Genomic DNA, 20,189 nt, shown 5'->3' on the forward strand with positions numbered 1-20,189 from the left:
GCTTAGATTGCTTTTATTCTCATTTTAGAAGCGTATGAAAAGGACCCATTGGCGACATCATGTTCCAGATACTATTGAAATATACTACAAGAGGTAAGTTTCCAAACGTTTGGTGAGGGCTTCTCTAATCCTTTTCTAATAACTTGTTATGGGCATCTGTGGTTTACATCAGTTTTTCAGTCCATTGTCCAATTAGCTCAATCCATAAAAAAAAAAAAAAAAACAGCAAAAGGAAAAATAAAAAAGCTCATGTTGGATTTTGTGAAAAGCAGGAAAAAAAATAGTCTAGCTGACTGCAGTGCTAAATGGTGCATCAGTTTGAGCCCATGAATGATGGAGACTTACTTAATGGTTTAAAAAAAAAATGATATATGTTCATCAAAACGTCTGGATGGCCTGCATTTGACATATCTTAGTAAGCAGGAATCAGTCGGGCTCCCCGTAGAGAAGGCAGAGTCTGTTTATTGCCTTGTCTGCCCTATTGCTGTATCAGAGCTCATTGAGCACTTGTATATACAGAAAATGATGATAATTAGAGATGGGCGGACTCCTGGGTGTTCGGGTCTGGCGGGTTTGGCCGAAAAGTTCAGGTTTGGGTACCAGAACAGTACCCGAATCTGGACCCCATTCACACGAATGGGGTCCTGAACATCCAGTAATTGCCACGCTGTCATGTGCATGACATTTCCGGCAATCACCGCTTCTGATTGGGGGTGAAATCATCCCCGCCGGTCAGAGAGTCGCGGTTTCCACGCTGTCAGAAGACAGTGGGAGCACTCAGCTGTGATCGGAGGTATAAAGTTTACCTCCGGACAGTGGTGTCAGCTGATGGGACTACAGCTCCCATCATCCGACACTTGCAGCCACTAATAATAGTGAGATCAGGAGCGACGGAAGGGAGTATTCATCAGCCGCTCCTGCGCTCTAAATAAAAAAAACGGCGTGGGTTCCCCTGTATTTTTGATTACTAGTCAGGCAAAACTCACAGCTGGGTGCTGCAACCCTCAGCTTCAGCAAGGCTGGTTATCAAGAATAGAGGGGTCCCCAAGCTGTTTTTTTAAATTATTTAAATAATTAAAAAACCGTTTGCGCTTTGCCTGGCTCTTCCCACTTGCCATGTAGCGGTGGCATGTGGGGTTCATATTTGTCACCTTTGTATTGTCATGTGACATCAAGCCCATGGATTAGTAATGGAGATGCGTCTATAAGACACCCATCCATTACTAATCCTATAGTTGTATTGTAGATAAACACAGCCAGAATAAAGTCCTTTATTAGAAATAAAACAAAACACATTTTATTTAAAAATAACAAACACAGTTATACTCACCTAACACCTAATTTCACCGAAGCCCTGGATCTCCTGTAATAATCCAAAAATTAAAAAACAACAGTATACCATACCTGTCCGTCGTTGTGTCCCACGCCACAATCCATGTCTGGGGGATAAACAGTGTTCAACCTGGACAGTGCCAATATGCGACCGTTCAGGCTGATAACCACTGGTGAATGAGCTGCTGAGAATGTGGCGTCAGTGACCGGTGGTGACGTCATAGAGGTTACCTCCGGTCACTGAGGCTCCGTTCCCAGCCGGGCAGATCTGCCATGACCTTGGTGAGATCCCCGCTAGCACCAAGAGAAAAACTATATATTATAATATTAATATAGCAATGAGCAAAGCCCCATTTAGTACTTAAAAAATTGTGAAAAGTATTTGAAAAAGAAAAAAACAAATTAGAAAAATTTCAAATACGTATGTACAAAGATACCCAAAAAATGTGCCTGGAGATCAAGGCGAGAAAATGGCCCGGTCTTGAACTCGTATGTCATGGATCAGTTTGTCTAGTGGAAATTGGAGATCTTGTTAGTAGGTTGAAAGAAGAAATAAGCCCATCAAGTTTAGTCCATTCATTCATTCATTCATTCATTCATTCATCAGCAAAGCTTGAAAGATGACTGAGGAAAAACTGTGTAGAATAGATAAACCACCTCTTGTCCTCACACTATTAGACAGATCCCTAAATCAATATTTATTTATGGACCGCACGTAGACTATAAATGTTCGGGTGGACGACATTCTACTCTGCAGTGACTTTCTAAAATGTCACTGCACAGTATAGAGGGTGTCACTACATTGTGCAGCTATGGAAGTGATGAAGAGCTTTCTATCATACAGAGTCGGATTATTCACCTAGAAGACAGAGAATATTTATTACTGTGTCTACCTTATGTATTGCTCAATACACAGCACTGAACTGTGCTGATGACACTTCTTCCTCCAGACCCAATGATCCTATGATCACTGAATCTAGGGAGAGAGCAGACGCTGATGAGTCTTTGGAGAACTAATCGTCTCTGCTAGGCAGCCAGGAGGCAGAATTTCCTCTGTAACTAGGGCTAATATATCAACGCAGTTACATGGGAAATCAGCTAAAAAAATATTTATGTTTTCCAAATGTGGAATGAAATAGCTGCCATTATAGCTTTCCCAGACCCCTTTCTTTATTGTTCTGTGTCTCTGCCTTGCTTATTCTGATGACTCCTGACTGCTAGAGCCTTGATGTCTCTATATTTTCTTGGTGATCATGTGCTGCCTCGATGGATGTTATAGTCACAGCTTAAATTACACAATATTCATTATTTCTTTGTGTATCACTTTGTATTTTAGGTACTTACATGATATAGCAGCGCATCCAACAGCACCTGTCTTGCTAAACCTGGCTAATAAGGTAAGTTCTCCTGTTTAAAGGAGTGTTTTGGTCAAAGCAAATAAGTATTGCAGGTTGATTGTACTGAAGCTCTGACAAGCAAGTGTGCCTGCAGGCGAGATCAGAGACTGCAGAATACATGAGTTGTGTGCAATAATTCACACTGTTTTACCACCCATCTGATGGGAATATGCCTGCGGGATCAGACTACACAGGATCTGTTTGTAGTCTGTTTCCTTGGAGACTCATTGTAATACAGTGGGGAAAAAAAGTATTTAGTCAGTCAGCAATAGTGCAAGTTCCACCACTTAAAAAGATGAGAGGCGTCTGTAATTTACATCATAGGTAGACCTCAACTATCGGAGACAAACTGAGAAAAAAAAATCCAGAAAATCACATTGTCTGGTTTTTTTTCATTTTATTTGCATATTATGGTGGAAAATAAGTATTTGGTCAGAAACAAAATTTCATCTCAATACTTTGTGATATATCCTTTGTTGGCAATGACAGAGGTCAAACGTTTTCTGTAAGTCTTCACAAGGTTGCCACACACTGTTGTTGGTATGTTGGCCCATTCCTCCATGCAGATCTCCTCTAGAGCAGTGATGTTTTTGGCTTTTCGCTTGGCAACACGGACTTTCAACTCCCTCCAAAGGTTTTCTATAGGGTTGAGATCTGGAGACTGGCTAGGCCACTCCAGGACCTTGAAATGCTTCTTACGAAGCCACTCCTTCGTTGCCCTGGCGGTGTGCTTTGGATCATTGTCATGTTGAAAGACCCAGCCACGTTTCATCTTCAATGCCCTTGCTGATGGAAGGAGGTTTGCACTCAAAATCTCACGATACATGGCCCCATTCATTCTTTCATGTACCCGGATCAGTCGTCCTGGCCCCTTTGCAGAGAAACAGCCCCAAAGCATGATGTTTCCACCACAATGCTTTACAGTAGGTATGGTGTTTGATGGATGCAACTCAGTATTCTTTTTCCTCCAAACACGACAAGTTGTGTTTCTACCAAACAGTTCCAGTTTGGTTTCATCAGACCATAGGACATTCTCCCAAAGCTCCTCTGGATCATCCAAATGCTCTCTAGCAAACTTCAGACGGGCCCGGACATGTACAGGCTTAAGCAGTGGGACACGTCTGGCACTGCAGGATCTGAGTCCATGGTGGCGTAGTGTGTTACTTATGGTAGGCCTTGTTACATTGGTCCCAGCTCTCTGCAGTTCATTCACTAGGTCCCCTCCGCGTGGTTCTGGGGTTTTTGCTCACCGTTCTTGTGATCATTCTGACCCCACGGGGTGGGATTTTGCGTGGAGCACCAGATCGAGGGAGATTATCAGTGGTCTTGTATGTCTTCCATTTTCTAATTATTGCTCCCACAGTTGATTTCTTCACTCCAAGCTGGTTGGCTATTGCAGATTCAGTCTTCCCAGCCTGGTGCAGGGCTACAATTTTGTTTCTGGTGTCCTTTGACAGCTCTTTGGTCTTCACCATAGTGGAGTTTGGAGTCAGACTGTTTGAGGGTGTGCACAGGTGTCTTTTTATACTGATAACAAGTTTAAACAGGTGCCATTACTACAGGTAATGAGTGGAGGAAAGAGGAGACTCTTAAAGAAGAAGTTACAGGTCTGTGAGAGCCAGAAATCTTGATTGCTTGTTTCTGACCAAATACTTATTTTCCACCATAATATGCAAATAAAATGAAAAAAAAAAACAGACAATGTGATTTTCTGGATTTTTTTTTCTCAGTTTGTCTCCCATAGTTGAGGTCTACCTATGATGTAAATTACAGACGCCTCTCATCTTTTTAAGTGGTGGAACTTGCACTATTGCTGACTGACTAAATACTTTTTTTCCCCACTGTATATAGGAGCTGAATGCACAAAATGGTAGGAATTTTTTAAAATCAAGATTATTTAACAAAAAAAAAAAATAGATTCAGTATTTTATTTTTACATATTGGAACAATAAAAATAAGTTTCTAAAGCTGTCTGTATAAGTATGACTGAACGGAAAACAGGACTCTGGGATTGGTACCATCTGGTTGTCAGAGATGCTTTATTATTTGCCCACAACCCTTTTCATATGTTTCTATAGTCTTTTCCAGCATCCAAATTTCACCTGGGTTTATACTGTTTATCGCGACATGGGAATACTCCTACTCCACGAGTTCATACATTGTACCCCTGTTCAGCACTTTTAGCCTTTGTTATTCCACATCTGATACTCTACGCTCGCTCGCTCCCTCCTCATCCAGAAATGCTTTAGGTGTTCAAAGTTTTCTCATTGACGGATTGCAAAATATCCAAACAGGCTGGCAGGTTTTGGACGTTATAAATATAGAGAACACTCCTGGGGTTTATTGAGTAATACCCACGTAAAGGGTGGAGGAGGTGCATCATAAAATGGGAAATCACTATGTGCAAAGCTGAAATATTTATTTACAGTATTAATATGACTCCTGTATTTAATCACAGCCCTGCAGCCCCCAGAGAATGAAATCACGATCCTTATGTGAGGAAATAAAGGTTTATCCAGCAGGTTCATTTATTATATAACATAATAGTTGTTTTTTTATTTTAAAAGTATTAACAAAATTATTATGAAAAAGAATATGGATTTGAATATTATTATTATTTATTTATATAGCACCTTTGATTCCATGGTGCTGTACATGAGAAGGGGTTACATACAAATTACAGATATCACAGTAAACAAACTAACAATGACAGACTGATACAGAGGGGAGAGAGGACCCTGCCCTTGTGGGCTTACATGCTACAGGATGGTGGGGAAGGAGACAGTAGGTTGGGGGGTTGTAGCAGCCTATTCAATAAAAAGCATCTTACAATGTTACAGTCATATGTTAAAGTTTGGGCACCCCTATTAATGTTAACCTTTTTTCTTTATAACAATTTTGGTTTTTGCAACAGCTATTTCAGTTTCATATATCTAATAACTGATGGACTCCGTTATATTTCTGGATTCAAATGAGGTTTATTGTACTAACAGAAAATGTGCAATCTGCATTTAAACAAAATTTGACCGGTGCAAAAGTATGGGCACCTCAGCATAAAAGTGACATTAATATTTCGTAGTGAGAAAATGGAAACGGTCTTAGGAGCGCAGGAAAGAGACTCAGACAAGAGATGGGGTTAAACCACAACGCGTTTCGACGGAGGATCCGTCTTCATCAGGTGGAAGTTTATTAATGACATAGGGGATGGGGTATTTAAATGGAAGGCAGCCAATCACAGCAGTCAAAACAGTCACAAGTTATGATAGTCACATGTTACGACAAGATGACATCATATATTACCCCATCCCCTATGTCATTAATAAACTTCCACCTGATGAAGACGGATCCTCCGTCGAAACGCGTTGTGGTTTAACCCCATCTCTTGTCTGAGTCTCTTTCCTGCGCTCCTAAGACCGTTTCCATTTTCTCATTGCTCCTATCCTCCATTGGAGGTTTTCGGCTGGAGCTGCGGTGGAGACCTGATATTTTTGTCTGCCCCTGGGTTGCTTCCTAAGCGCTCCCCTATGACCGCTTATCACTGACTTTTATTAATATTTCGTAGATCCTCCTTTTGCAAAAATAACAGCCTCTAGTCGCTTCCTGTAGCTATTAATGAGTTCCTGGATGAAGGTATTTGTGACCATTCCTGTTTACAAAACAATTCCAGTTCAGTTAAGTTTGATGGTCGCCGAGCATGGATAGCCCGCTTTAAATCATCCCACAGATGTTCAATGATATTCAGGTCTGGGGACTGGGATGGCCATTCCAGAACATTGTAATTGTTCCTCTGCATGAATGCCTGAGTAGATTTGGAGCGGTGTTTTGGATCATTGTCTTGCTGATATATCCATCCCCTGCGTAACTTCAACTTCGTCACTGATTCTTGCACATTATTGTCAAGAATCTGCTGATACTGAGTTGAATCCATGCGACCCTCAACTTTAACAAGAATTCCCGGTGCCGGCATTGGCCACACAGCCCCAAAGCATGATGGAACCTCCACCAAATTTTACTGTGGGTAGCAAGTGTTTTTCTTGGAATGCTGTGTTTTTTAGCCTCCATGCATAACGCCTTTTTGTATGACCAGACAACTCAATCTTTGTTTCATCAGTCCACAGGACCTTCTTCCAAAATGTAACTGGCTTGTCCAAATGTGCTTTTGCATACCTCAGGTGACTCTGTTTGTGGCGTGCTTGCAGAAACGGCTTCTTTCGCATCACTCTCCCATACAGCTTCTCCTTGTGCAAAGTGCGCTGTATTGTTGACCGATGCACAGTGACACCATCTGCAGCAAGATGATGCTGCAGGTCTTTGGAGGTGGTCTGTGGATTGTCCTTGACTGTTCTCACCATTCTTCTTCTCTGCCTTTCTGATATTTTTCTTGGCCTGCCACTTCTGGGCTTAACAAGAACTGTACCTGTGTTCTTCCATTTCCTTACTATGTTCCTCACAGTGGAAACTGACAGGTTAAATCTCTGAGACAACTTTTTGTATCCTTCCCCTGAAAAGCTATGTTGAATTGTTTTCAGATCATTTGAGAGTTGTTTTGAGGAGCCCATGATACCACTCTTCATAGGAGAATCAAATAGGAGAACTACTTGCAAGTGGCCACCTTAAATACCTTTTCTCATGATTTGATACACCTGGCTATGAAGTTCAAAGCTCAATGAGGTTACAAAACCAATTTAGTGCTTCAGGAAGTCAGTAAAAAGTAGTTAGGAGAGTTCAAATCAAGAAAATGATAAGGGTGCCCATACTTTTGCACCGGTCAAATTTAGTTTAAATGCAGATTGCACATTTTCTGTTAGTACAATAAACCTCATTTGAATCCAGAAATATAACTGAGTCCATCAGTTATTAGATATATGAAACTGAAATAGCTGTTGCAAAAACCAAAATTGTTATAAAGAAAAAAAGGTTAACATTAATAGGGGTGCCCAAACTTTAACATATGACTGTACCTGAGATTTTCATTTAATCTCTGACATCAGACTTAGTGAAATTTATGTTTCATGTCCTCTTATCCCTGCAGGTTTCTAAAGTCTATTCATTACACTGTACAGAATCCACATCTACATAAGACATTGTATACCATCCAATCTATCACACTTTTTAGTTCACACTAATCCATTCCTCTAGCCTTCCCCAATCCTTAATATGTGCCCATACAGAAATATTGCTTCTAGTGAAGTCCATTAGTGTTCACACATATTATGACCCCCCACAGTACCCATCACACAGTAATGTCCACAGACACCCCACACACATTATGATGCCCGTTAGCATCTCCCACACGTAATGATGCCCCATAGTACATTCCCCCACACACTGTATTATGCCTCATTAGGTTCCTCCACACACGGTATGATGCCCCATAGTAGATTCCTCCACACACGGTATGATGCCCCATATTAGATTCCTCCACACACAGTATTATGCCCCATAGTACATTCCTCCACACACGGTATGATGCCCCATAGTACATTCCCCCACACACTATATTATGCCTCATATTAGATTCCTCCACACATGGTATGATGCCCCATAGTACATTCCTCCACACATGGTATGATGCCCCATAGTACATTCCTCCACACATGGTATGATACCCCATAGTACATTCCTGCACACTCGGTATCATGCCCCATAGTACATTCCTCCACACATGGTATGATACCCCATATTAGATTCCCCAACACACTGTATGATGCCCCATATTAGATTCCTCCACACACGGTATGATGCCCCATAGTTCATTCCCCCACACATGGTACATTCCCACTCACACGGTATGATGACCCACAGTACATTCCCCCTCACACGGTATGATGCCCCACAGTACATTCCCCCACACATGGTATGATGCCCCACAGTACATTCCCCCATACACGGTATGATGCCCCACAGTACATTTCCCCACACACGGTATGATGCCCCAGAGTACATTCTCCAACACACAGTATGAAGCCTCACAGTACGTTACCACACACAGTATGATGCCTGTAATGGGTGTGGTGGAATCACTGTACCGTGATCCAAGGAGAGCCTAGTGGGGCATAACTAGGTGAGCACCTGATTCTTCACTAATGCCCCTGGTGGTGGGGTTTGGCTGGGCTCCCGATGAACGCTAGGTGCTACTCCAGGATAGACCACTGACTCACTGCAGCTGATTCCCAAGAGATTGGTAGCTGGAACCAGCCAGAAGGAGAGGATATTTGATGCAGACAGGCACTGGCAGGTGCTGGCTGGGGCACAGGTTTATACACAGGTTGGCACGGCAAGTGCCGACTGGACCGGCAGATATACAGAATGGCACGGCAGGTTCAGGCGGGTCTGGCTGATATACAGACTGTCAGAACAGATGCAGGTGGGTCTGGCTAATATTCAGACTGGCACGGCAAGTGTTGACTGGACTAGCTGGTGTACAGACCGGCACGGCAGGTGCAGACAGGTCTTGCCAATATACAGACAGCCACGGCAGATGCAGGTGGGTCTGCCTGATTTACAGACTGGGACAACAGATGCAGGTGAATCCGACTGATATTCAAACTTGCACGGCAAGTACTGGCTGGTCCAGCTAATGTACAGACTGACCCTGCAGGTGCTAGCAAATCCAGCTGTAATACAGACTGAGAAGGCAAGTACTAGCAAGAAGGTCAGCGACGGATAGACACTAGCGGGATCTAGCAAACTAGGACCTGAAAACTCGCAAGTGTTTGGGAACAGACTAACGACATTGCACAGGAACCTCTATACAGGAGGTTTTGAATTAAATGGTGTATTCCAGTCATTGGCTGGGGACACTTTAGGACAGCGCATGCCCCCTTTAAGAGGGAGGGAGTGCACATCCCCTAAGCACAGTGCCCGGGGATCTGTGCGTCATGCGTGTACCCTAGGCAGCCACTGACAAGGAAGGTGGAGGAAGTACGGAGCTGCAGCGGTGAGTGAGCCGGCGTCCCTGCCGGGTAAGAGGGGCAGCGTGCATGGACAATGCCGCACAGTACATTCCTCTCACACAGTATGATGCCCCTCATATCATTCCCTCACACACAGTATGATGCCCCCAAGTACATTCCCCCCAAGTATATAAAAATCACCTCTTATCAAATAATTTTACTCTTGCAGACCTGTGTAATTATTGTTCAAACGGTGTAGATTACAAAGCACCGCATCAGACTCTGTGAAGTCTAAGGCTGTGTGCACACGTTGCGGATTCTGCTGCGTTTCCGCAGCGTTTTTGCCGCTGCGGAAACGCAGCAGTTCCGCTGACCATGTACAGTACAATGAAACCCTATGGGGTTTCAAAAACGCTGTGCTGATGGTGCGGTTTTTTCCGCGCGGTTTTGCTGCGGTTTTCAAACCGCAGCATGTCTATTGTTTGTGCGGTTTCCGCAGCAGTTTCACACCTTTAACATAGTAGAGGTGTGAAACCGCAGGGCAAAACCGCAGACCAAACCGCAGGAAAACCGCAGGTCACTTTACCTGCGGTTTTACCTGCGTTTCCGCGCGGAAAAAAACGCAGCGGAATCCGCAACGTGTGCACATAGCCTTAGGATCTGTCAGAGGGTTTCAGCTCTATAACATGCTTTTGTTTAGTCCCGCAAATGAATGTCATAAAAAGAAACCATGGCAGAATTGATGTTTTTTTTTTTACCATGCCACCAAAATAAATGCATTAGAAACTTATCTAAAAGTTGTATTTTCCCCAAAGACTTCCAGTGTGTATCACAAAAAAACAACCCTTAACATCGCTCAATCAACAAAAGAATGAAATAAATAGTTATGGCTCTTAGAACACGGAGACACAAAAAAACTATGATGTTTTAGTGCTTATTGTGCAAAAGTATTAAAGCCTAAATAATATGCACGCTTGGTATCATCATAATGGCCTAGCATGCACGTGTTAATGGGGAGAGAAGAAGAGGCTACTGCCGGACAACTGTTGGCACCAAAGGATTGGGTGGGTCAAAATTCAACATGACAAAGCATTCTTCCCCGACATGTGTCATAAGAGAGAGTCGGGCTCCCTATTTCCATGAAATAGTCAAACTGTCCTGCCCAAAATGCTGGGTTCAGCCAACATTCTCACATATGGCCCCCATAGCGCTGCACCTATGTACACAACTGGCGATCTCCTAAGCTAGATGTCCGCTTAGCTCAGTCGTACGGCTGTGTATGATTTTGCAGTGTTTAGTGGGTGAATAGTCTTTGTGATGTCTTTTACCCAATTATTTTAAGTCCCAAATGGGGCAATTGCCTCTGTCTGGCACACATCAGATGATTACAAGTCCGTGGAGAATCGGTATTCATCGTTTGTAGAAACCTTTTCCAATCCGTGTGACCGACTGGCACTTTCTACTGATCAGTAATATTCATCTGTCAGCGCCATTGTGTGGAGGTGGCACCACCATTGCCTACTACCATAATCTTCTCTCAGATTCATACGTAAATATGTATTCCTGCAGAAATTGAGAGTGCTTATAACATAAAACAAGGGAATATTTAATATCGCCATCAAGGAAAACACAAGCAGGGCATGAATTATACAAAGAAGTTTATGTTTAGATTTAATTCTGCTTCTTATTTTTCCTCCCACCATCTCCTCTAGTCGCCATCCTTTACATATCCCCCTCCTCTGTGCCCTGGGCCTTATTGTGTCCTCAATGTGAGCGCTGCTTAATGCATTAGGGAAATGTTGCAATAACCAGTAGCACATTATTACCTCCAAACAATCAAGCTGCCATTTTTATATGATAGTTAATATTTAAATGACACCTCTCTGCATCTGCTGACGATTGATGTAACGGCGCTACTTTATGAGTCAATATATATTTAATCAGTGGAAACTGTAAAATCTGATGAGAGATGTATAACATCGTGGCAGGATACGGTTGCAGAAGGCCAGTTAAATCTGCTGCTCTGTCCTATGATGCTGTTTTGCATGCAGCTCGATGCGCTCCTATATTTCTTACCTGAGCTCCCGTATATATTTGTCTGATTATATCTTTGTACACACATGAGGCTGCGCTGGAGCCGTAGACTCAGTTATTAATGTGCGCTAAAGTATACCGACAATGGAGGAAAGATGAATATGTCCAAGTGCCATAAACAGGAATGATAATTCAGTTTTTAGTTGTGTCTGCTGGTTTCCAAAAGTCTTGTGCCCTTACTTTATTTAGTAGCCTTCCTCCCTTGGAGATAGGACCTTGTCATGTGAATTTATTAACTTGGCATTCACGCTGGATATTGGGCTGGTAAATAAAAAAAATTGCTTCTTTCTGATAGATGATCTTGGTTGTTGTTAGTCCCTACAATGTAGTTTTAAAATAAGATTGTATTCCCTTACAATGTTTTGTCACATTTTTTGCCACAATTTTCCCCAAAACAACAAGAAAAAGCCCCAGCTTGTTCCTGATCTGTGTAGAGGTCACCTGGCACCCCTAAAATGGCTACAATGAACAGTCTTGGCTCAAGCTATTCAGTTTCCCAGAGCCCAGGATTGTCCAGGCCTTCACTCTTTAACCCCTGTACAGGGATCTGGACTGAAGCAGATGTCGCGGGAGCAGGTTCTAGTGGAGATGTGACCATGCTATTTTGTATATACAGGTAATACCTTTTATTGTAGTCCTGTCGGTGCTGGAAATGATGATCCCTACAGAACAGCAAGTGTCAATCTGTTCTTAATCATAGAAAAGTCAGCTCTCCATCTACCTTAGATTGTCATTTATTATTGATCCGTGTGCCAAGACAACATTTAGATAGGTATCCAAACAGCTGACGCGTTTCGGAAAAATACTCCTTATTTGTAGCATTTCGAAACGCGTTAGATGTTTGGATACCTGTTTGTTGTCTTAGCACGTAAATCAATAATAATTTATCCAAAGAAGATGGAGTGCCTGCTCTGGCTGCCAAGCCATCCCCTGGATGATATTACTGCAGGTGTGATGAGCTGTCTTGCATTTTCATTGGATCAATTTAAAAACTAAAAATATACTATAAACTTAAAATAAGCAAGAAGTTATTGTTAGAGTTGGTGACAACCGTTTCACAGGACCCTGCTGGTTGGGAGACCTGAGCACCAGATCCTACTTACCAGCATCTGCAGCTTCTCTTTTGATTAACCAGCTTGACGTGACATCATCGTTGTGGCATGGTTTTATATAACATCGCCCCAGACCGGCTAATCAAATGAAGATCTGCGCATGATGACACCCTCAAACCATTCCAGCAAAATCTGAACTCAAATATGGCGCCTCTTCCCTTCTGAGTTTTGCACTGTGCCTAAAAAAAGTAGTATTCCCCCACATATGGCATATCGGCGTACTAGGAAGAAATTGCACAGCAAAATGTATGGTGCAATTTCTCCTGTTACCCTTATGAAAATTTAAAAATTGGGGCTAAAATAACACATTTGTGGGGAAAAAATATATATATTTTTTTCATGGCTCAATGTTATAAACTTCTGTGAAGCATCTGAGGGTTCAGTGTGCTCACCACACATCTAAATACATTCCTTGAGGGGTTTAGTTTCCAAAATAGGGTCACTTGTGGGTGGTTTCCACTGTTTAGGCACATCAGAGGCTCACCAAACGCGGCATGGTGTCCACTAATTATTCCAGGAAATTTTGCATTCAAAAAGTCAAATGGCGCTGCTTCCCTTCCGACCTCTGCTGTGTGCCCAAACAGTGGTTTTCTCCCACATATGGGGTATCGGCATTCTCAGGAGAAGTTGCTCAACAAATTTTGTGGTCCATTTCCTGTTACCCTTAAGTAAATTTAAAAAAAATTGGGTCTAAAAGTATTTTTTTTGTGTGAAAAAAAGTTAAATGTTTGTTTTTTTTCCACCTTCCAAAAATTCATGTGAAGGGCCTGAAGGGTTAATAAACTTCTTGAATGTGGTTTAGAGGACTTCGAGGTGCGTTTTGAGAATGGTGACACTTTTGAGTATTTTCTATCATATAGACCCCTCAAAGTAGCTTCACATGTGTGAGGTGATAAATAAAAAAAAAAGGTTTTGTAAATTTTGTTGGAAAAATGAGAAATCGCTGGTCAACTTTTAACCATTTTAACTTCCTAACAAAAAAAAATGTTTTTTAATTGTGCTTATGTAAAGTAGACACATGGGAAATGTTATTTATTAACTATTTTGTGTTACACATCTCTCTGATTTAAGGACATAAGAATTTGAAAATTGCTAAATTTTCACCAAATTTCTGTTTTTTTTCACAAATAAATACAAGTTTTATCGTGAAGTACAATATGTCACGAAAAAACATTCTCAAAATCACCGGGATCCGTTGAAGCGTTCCAGAGTTATAACCTCATAAAGTGACAGTGGTCAGAATTGTAAAAATTGGCCTGGTCATTAACGTGCAAACCACCTTGGGGGTGAAGGGGCTATAGGGGTTGTCCGATCCACATTGCGGCTGGGATTTGCCGGTTTCTGAGCCGGAATCGGAGGGTATGTACAGTATGCATTATACACACTACCGGCCAGAGCCTGGCCAGTAAACGCGGCTTCGCTCCATACGCTTGTATAGAGCGAGGCTGCGCCCTGACTAGTGACGTGGCCGTCCAGTGGGTGTGGCTGATCAGAGGACGCTGCCTTGCTCCATACAAGTGTATAGAGCGAGGCCACGCACACTAAGCAGGCTCTGGCCGGGAGCATGCAAAATGTATGCGTACCTGCAAGAAACTGGTGAATCCTCCCAGAGCACAATGCAATGCGTTGAAGGAGATTCATAAGTCTTCATTCCCGCAGAGTGACTGCAGACCTTTGGATTTAGACCAGACAACCCCTTTAAAACCTCACATTTCAGAGATTACATGCACCAGTGTAGTAACTATTGCAATAGTATACCACAGGGAATTATATCCAACCCATCAAATTAGTGACTGGTATAGCAAAAATGGGGATTTAAAACTTAACCTTTATTAGGTATGTTAAAAATTTACCAAGAAACAAAAATCACAAAAAGAACACTTGTTTCCATACACGTGCCCTCAACCAATTGACAGTGGCGTGTGTAGTACCTATAATGTCTCAATTGCTGTTTTCAGCACAGAAAATAGGAGAAATTACCTAAGGACTCGATACTTGAATACCTTGCTCGTCTCCTATTGCTCAGTGGGTGCTAGCTTGTACCCTCTTATTTAAAGGCACTTATTATTTTCCATATACTTATTAAAGATCCTAATGGTGACTCACACCTCTCATTTTTCAGATCTAATGGTTTAAAGTGCTCTTGGTGCTTTGGCCTTGGTATATCAAGTAGATACAATGGGTAGGAGGGTGAATGAGTCATATGTGTGACCCCCATATCCACTCTAGACCCCTAGATCCCACCGTATAAGTGCACAAGAAAAACTACTGGGTTAATGTCTCTTCCGGTATGTCATTTTGCAGCATAAAGTAAACAGTGCTCCTTGTATTTACCATATAAATAGGATGGTGTATAGGATCATTTTTATCCTTTTACTCACTAGGTAGGCAGAGAATAATTCATTAAGACACCAGTATTTATCTAAGGTATCAAATAGAAAAAAGGCTTGATCTTGCCCAATTGGCCCGGGGATACCCCCAAGTTCAGCGCTCTGCCAATAATGTAAAGATATGACGACAAGCTTGTATCTGTCTTCCGTCTCCCGACGCGTTTCATCCATGCGGACTCATCAGGGGAGTTGTCCTCCAGATTTTCTGGTTTCTGCAATGTAAATGCACTGTCAATTGGTTGAGAGCAACTGTGTGGAAGCACGTGTTATATATTTATTTTTTTTGTAATTTTTAACAACATACTGTACCTAATCCATTTTTGCTATACCAGTAGTAACTATTGCAATAATCATCGGCTTCCTTGTATCATTTTTATGTTTCCAATAATTAACCCATTCCTGATTGCCCATTGTCTATTGATAGCAGGTGGTGTGGGTCCCGATATGCAGTGATGTCTTTTGATGTTGCTGCACTAACGCTCCTGGTCTTGTTATCTCTTAGAGTCAGGTCTCGAGTCTATGTTGCTCAATAGGAACTGATCTGATATTGATGACCTGTCCTATGGACTCGTGCAAGTGACCGTGTTTTCGGACCAATGTTATTCTATGGGGCCGTGCACATGTCTAACTTTTTCCTCAGACCATGTCTCTCCGAGAAAAAATTGCAGTATGCCCGAGTCGGATCCTTTATTTGATCGCATTCGGCCATGCAAGTCAACGAGTGTGTGGAAAACATCGAACTGTGCTCGGATAACATTTGAGTACAGTCACCTCATTCAAAAAAATCTGATGACACTGTGATCAAAATGTGATCAGAGTGTCATTAGCATATCTTGAATGAAAGAAAATACGCTGGTGTGACTCTAGCCTAAGGATAGGATATCAATATATAGATGAGTCCTATTTAGCTCTACCACAAGCCCCTATAAAGGCTAGAATTGGAAGTTCAATCAACATATTGGGGTGTACTTCAACTATGCCAACTGTCTCGACCTTGCCGGGACTGTCCCTATTTTTCAGAAACAATCCCTTCAATTTTGCTGCCTTCAAGGCCAGAAAAAGTGTGTTTTACACAAGCCCGTCCAAAAAATTGTTGGCTCTTGGGGGGAATTTAAGGCAAAACTGCGGGTGGGATTAAAAAAATGACCCACGCTACCAATGCGAATGTTGGTTATTATGATACTTATCAATACTGATCAATTCTTAGACAGCGCAAACTTAGACTAGACTGAAGTGTTCCACATTTACCATAGTGGTTTATGCTGTTTAATAAATTCTATGTACTTTGGGATATCACCACAGGTTAGATGATTTACTTTGTTCCAGAAATTTGCACCACATTGTTGCGTGTGAGACCACATGCCTTTTCCATCAAACCAAGTCTCTTTTCAGCAAAGTCAGAAATTTTTGAATATACACAATAAATACAGTGCAGGTCATGAAAGACCATTTTTTTTTAAAGTTTAGCCTCCATGTAAATTCTTCTGCTTGTAGAGGTGAGGTTCAGTAGAGTAGCTACCGAGGCGGCGGTCACCCCGTGCCTCGCGCTCTGAGGGGGCCCACCTTGAGCTAAGCAATATAACTGTATCGGCGTGCTCAGCGCACTGATACAGTTACAGTTGCACTTGCTCTGACGCAAAATTTATCGGCTAGATGCCGATACAGTTGACCGCATTGATGAGAGAGGGAGCGTTACGCACCCTCTCCCATCATTCCCCTCTCAGCGTCTGACGTCACTGACGCAGACTCAGATGGGTCGTGATGACGTCAGTACTCGACGCTCGCTGTCTGGAGATGTGCGGGCGCTCAGAGCACCGCGGGAACAAGGAGGAGAGGTGAGTATTGGATTGATTTATTTTCTATCTGAGTGCATTATACTATAGCCTATGGGTAGTGCATTATACAGGCCTATGGGTAGTGCATTATACAGGCCTATGGGGAGTGCATTATACTATACAGGCCTATGGGGAATGCATTATACCTATAGAGGCCTATGGGAAGTGCATTATACTCTAGAGGCCTATGGGGAATGCAGTATACTGTACAGGCCTATGGAGAGTGCATCATACTCTACAAGCCTATGGGGAATGCATTATACCTATAGAGGCCTATGGGAAGTGCTGTATACCTTACAGGCCTATGGGAAATGCATTATACGATACAGACCTGTGGGGGGGTGCATTATACTATACAGGTCTATGGGGAGTGCATTATACGATACAGGCCTGTGGGGGGGTGCATTATACTATACAGGCCTATGGGGAGTACATTATACTATACAGGCCTATGGGGAATGCATTATACTACACAGGCCTATAAGTAATGCATTATACTATACAGGCCTATGGGGGGTGCATGATACTATACAGGCCTATGGGGAGTGCATGATACTATACAGGCCTATGGGGAGTGCATGATAATATACAGGCCTATGGGGAATGCATGATAATATACAAGCCTATGGGGAATGCATTATACAGAGGCCTATAAGAAGTGCATTATACTTTACAGGCCTATGAGGGGGGTGCATTATACTATACAGGCCTATATAGGTCTATGGGGAATGCATTATACTATACAGGCTTATATGGAGTGCATGATAGTATACAGGCCTATGGGGAATGCATTGTACTATACAGACCTATGGGGAGTGCATTATACTATATTGAGGACTATCTGGCACATTATACTATATGGAGGCTATCTAGGGGGCCATCATACAGTGTGGGGATTACAGTGAAGGGGCCATCAATCAGTTTGTGGTTACTAAGGGGTCAGTATACTGTGTAGGGTTACATTACAGTGAGGGGGGCATCATGTTATGTATAAGAAAGCATCATACTATGTATAGGGGAGCTGAACAGGGGCGGAGACTCGAGACATTTTTCAATGTTAAGTGGGCACTTATAGGGGAACTCGGGTTACTGTGACTATCAAAGGGGGACACAGAAGTCATTACTTTCTAGAAGTGCAAAGTGTGAGCACTGTTTCTAGGGCACTTGCGCCCAGCATTACTATATTCTAGAGGGTTGCTTTACAATTTAGAGGTCACAGAGGGCTACACAGTAGGTGCAGTAATAGGGACACATAGGGCAGCAGCGGCTCAGTATTGGGATATCAGCAGGATGAGGAGTTTGTGCAGGTTGGGAATTGATGGGGACGGTGCTGAAAATGAGAAGTGAAATGTGTCTTTGTTGTAATCTCTGAAGACGAGTCCTGGGTGGAATAAGTTGTCATGTCGGTCTGGGCCAGATGGGAAAAGTGAGCATTTCCATCAGCAAGAACGTCAGCGGTAAGTCACCATCTGTAACTGTACTTTGATCTTTGATCTTTTATCAATTCCATAATAAAGAACATCAACGGTAAGTCACCATCTGTAACTGTACATTGATCTTTTATATGTTCTGTAGGACTAGTATCTACCACTGACCATATGGGGGTAATATCAATGTTGGTCTTTGTATAGAAATTATTTTCAGTAACGCCGCCGTCATCTGCTGAGGTTCTCCTCCACTATTAGGGTGTGTCACCCAGTTGTAATCAAGGTTACCTGGTTAGGGGCCCACTCAGAAGCTTCGCCTCCCCCCCTGAACCAAAACCCTAGCTACGCCTCTGGTGAGGTTCCAATATCACACCCAAATAATGCATGCTTAGATTAAACTTCTAGTACAAGCTGTATCGGGGAAACCAACAGTCTCCAAACCCACTTTCTCTGTATAAAAGTGCATACAGATAGCTGTAACTCACTGATAGGACTACCCATCAGATCACTGATAGGACTGTCCACCAGACCATTGATAGGACCGCCTACTGGACCAAAAATCCCAGAAAGAGCAGAGAATTAAATGATCAAAACACAGGTTATCCTGAATCTTTTCTCACAAAACTATATATCTGTTTGCTCAGCTCGCCCTGCACTATAACATGGTGGCTGCAGATTGAACTGAATTTTAATGATGACGAGTTACCTTTAAATAAAGGGCATGTCACACTAAGAGATATCGCTAGCAATATCGCTATAACTAGTGACGTTATAGCGATATTGCTAGCGATATCGCTGTGTCTGATACTTACCTACGACCGGCTCCCCCGCTGGTTATCGCTGATCGCGCGAGAACGTCCTGGACTGTTTCTCGTCGTCAGCTTCCTGCGGCGCTTCCTGCTGTGAGGACGAGCGACGCGTGGAGCCGGGCAGGAGGACGCAGGATCGCCTAGTGTGACAGGTAAGTAGCGACCCCCGTCCCCAGCGATGTCGCTGGTGAGATCTGCCTGTGTGGCAGCTCACTAGCGACCACTTAGCGATGTACCAGCAATCCTGACCGCGTCATATCGCTGGTCGGGATCGCTGGTACATCGCTAAGTGTGACAGTACCTTAAGTCATCTGTCCCACTTGTGTTCCTAGATAGGAACATAAAGCTGTGTTCTCATGATGGGTATTTAGTGAATTTTTGATGTTGCAGATTTTTATTTTTATTTTATTAAGTCAAATAAGTTTCTTGCATTTTTTCTAAAATATGCAGCATAAAAAAACTACCAAAAAGCTCATTGTGGGAATGAGGCATAATATCTCCCTACGATCCCCATTAGTGGTGTGTAATAGTTGGCATGGATGTGTATCCTAAATGCTTCATACTATTGATTGCTGCTTCCAACATGTTATTCTACCTGTTATCTTGCACTTTATACTGAGGATGAATTGACCTTGAGACGCTCTTTGGACATTGTGTGTTCTGGTCATTTGTAAATTACCATGTATTTTAACCAACTCCCTATGTCTTCCCTCAGGTCTGCCCCCTATGCTATACCACAATACGCCTTATCGTATCCCCAGATTATAGAAACCTGTCATTAGCAAACCACCATTTGGCATTCTCCTCTACCTCTTTGATGCTATTAATGAGTTTTTCTTCCCATGATTCAATATATAGTTGTCCTGTGATGCCGTCCGTTATCAGGCGAAGCTCATG

The 20,189-nt window shown here is 42.6% G+C and overlaps 1 protein-coding gene across 12 annotated transcripts in view; it reads left to right on the plus strand.

Moving 5' to 3' along the window:
• Window positions 1-20,189, plus strand: part of CDIN1 (CDAN1 interacting nuclease 1) — a 481,777-nt gene that overhangs the window by 120,816 nt on the left and 340,772 nt on the right. For all 12 annotated transcript variants that reach the window (XR_012232652.1, XM_073577871.1, XM_073577877.1 and 9 more), the window contains 2 exons: window positions 29-93; window positions 2,669-2,729. Coding sequence is in view for 11 of the 12 variants with exons in the window: in XM_073577871.1 (XP_073433972.1) it covers window positions 29-93; window positions 2,669-2,729 (126 nt within the window). In the remaining variant the exon portion in view is untranslated. The remainder of the gene's footprint in view (window positions 1-28; window positions 94-2,668; window positions 2,730-20,189) is intronic.

The sequence above is a fragment of the Dendrobates tinctorius genome, unplaced genomic scaffold (assembly GCF_039654945.1).
Source record: "Dendrobates tinctorius isolate UK_male_01 unplaced genomic scaffold, ASM3965494v1 ptg000057l, whole genome shotgun sequence".
In the NCBI taxonomy this organism is placed as follows: Eukaryota; Metazoa; Chordata; class Amphibia; order Anura; family Dendrobatidae; genus Dendrobates; species Dendrobates tinctorius.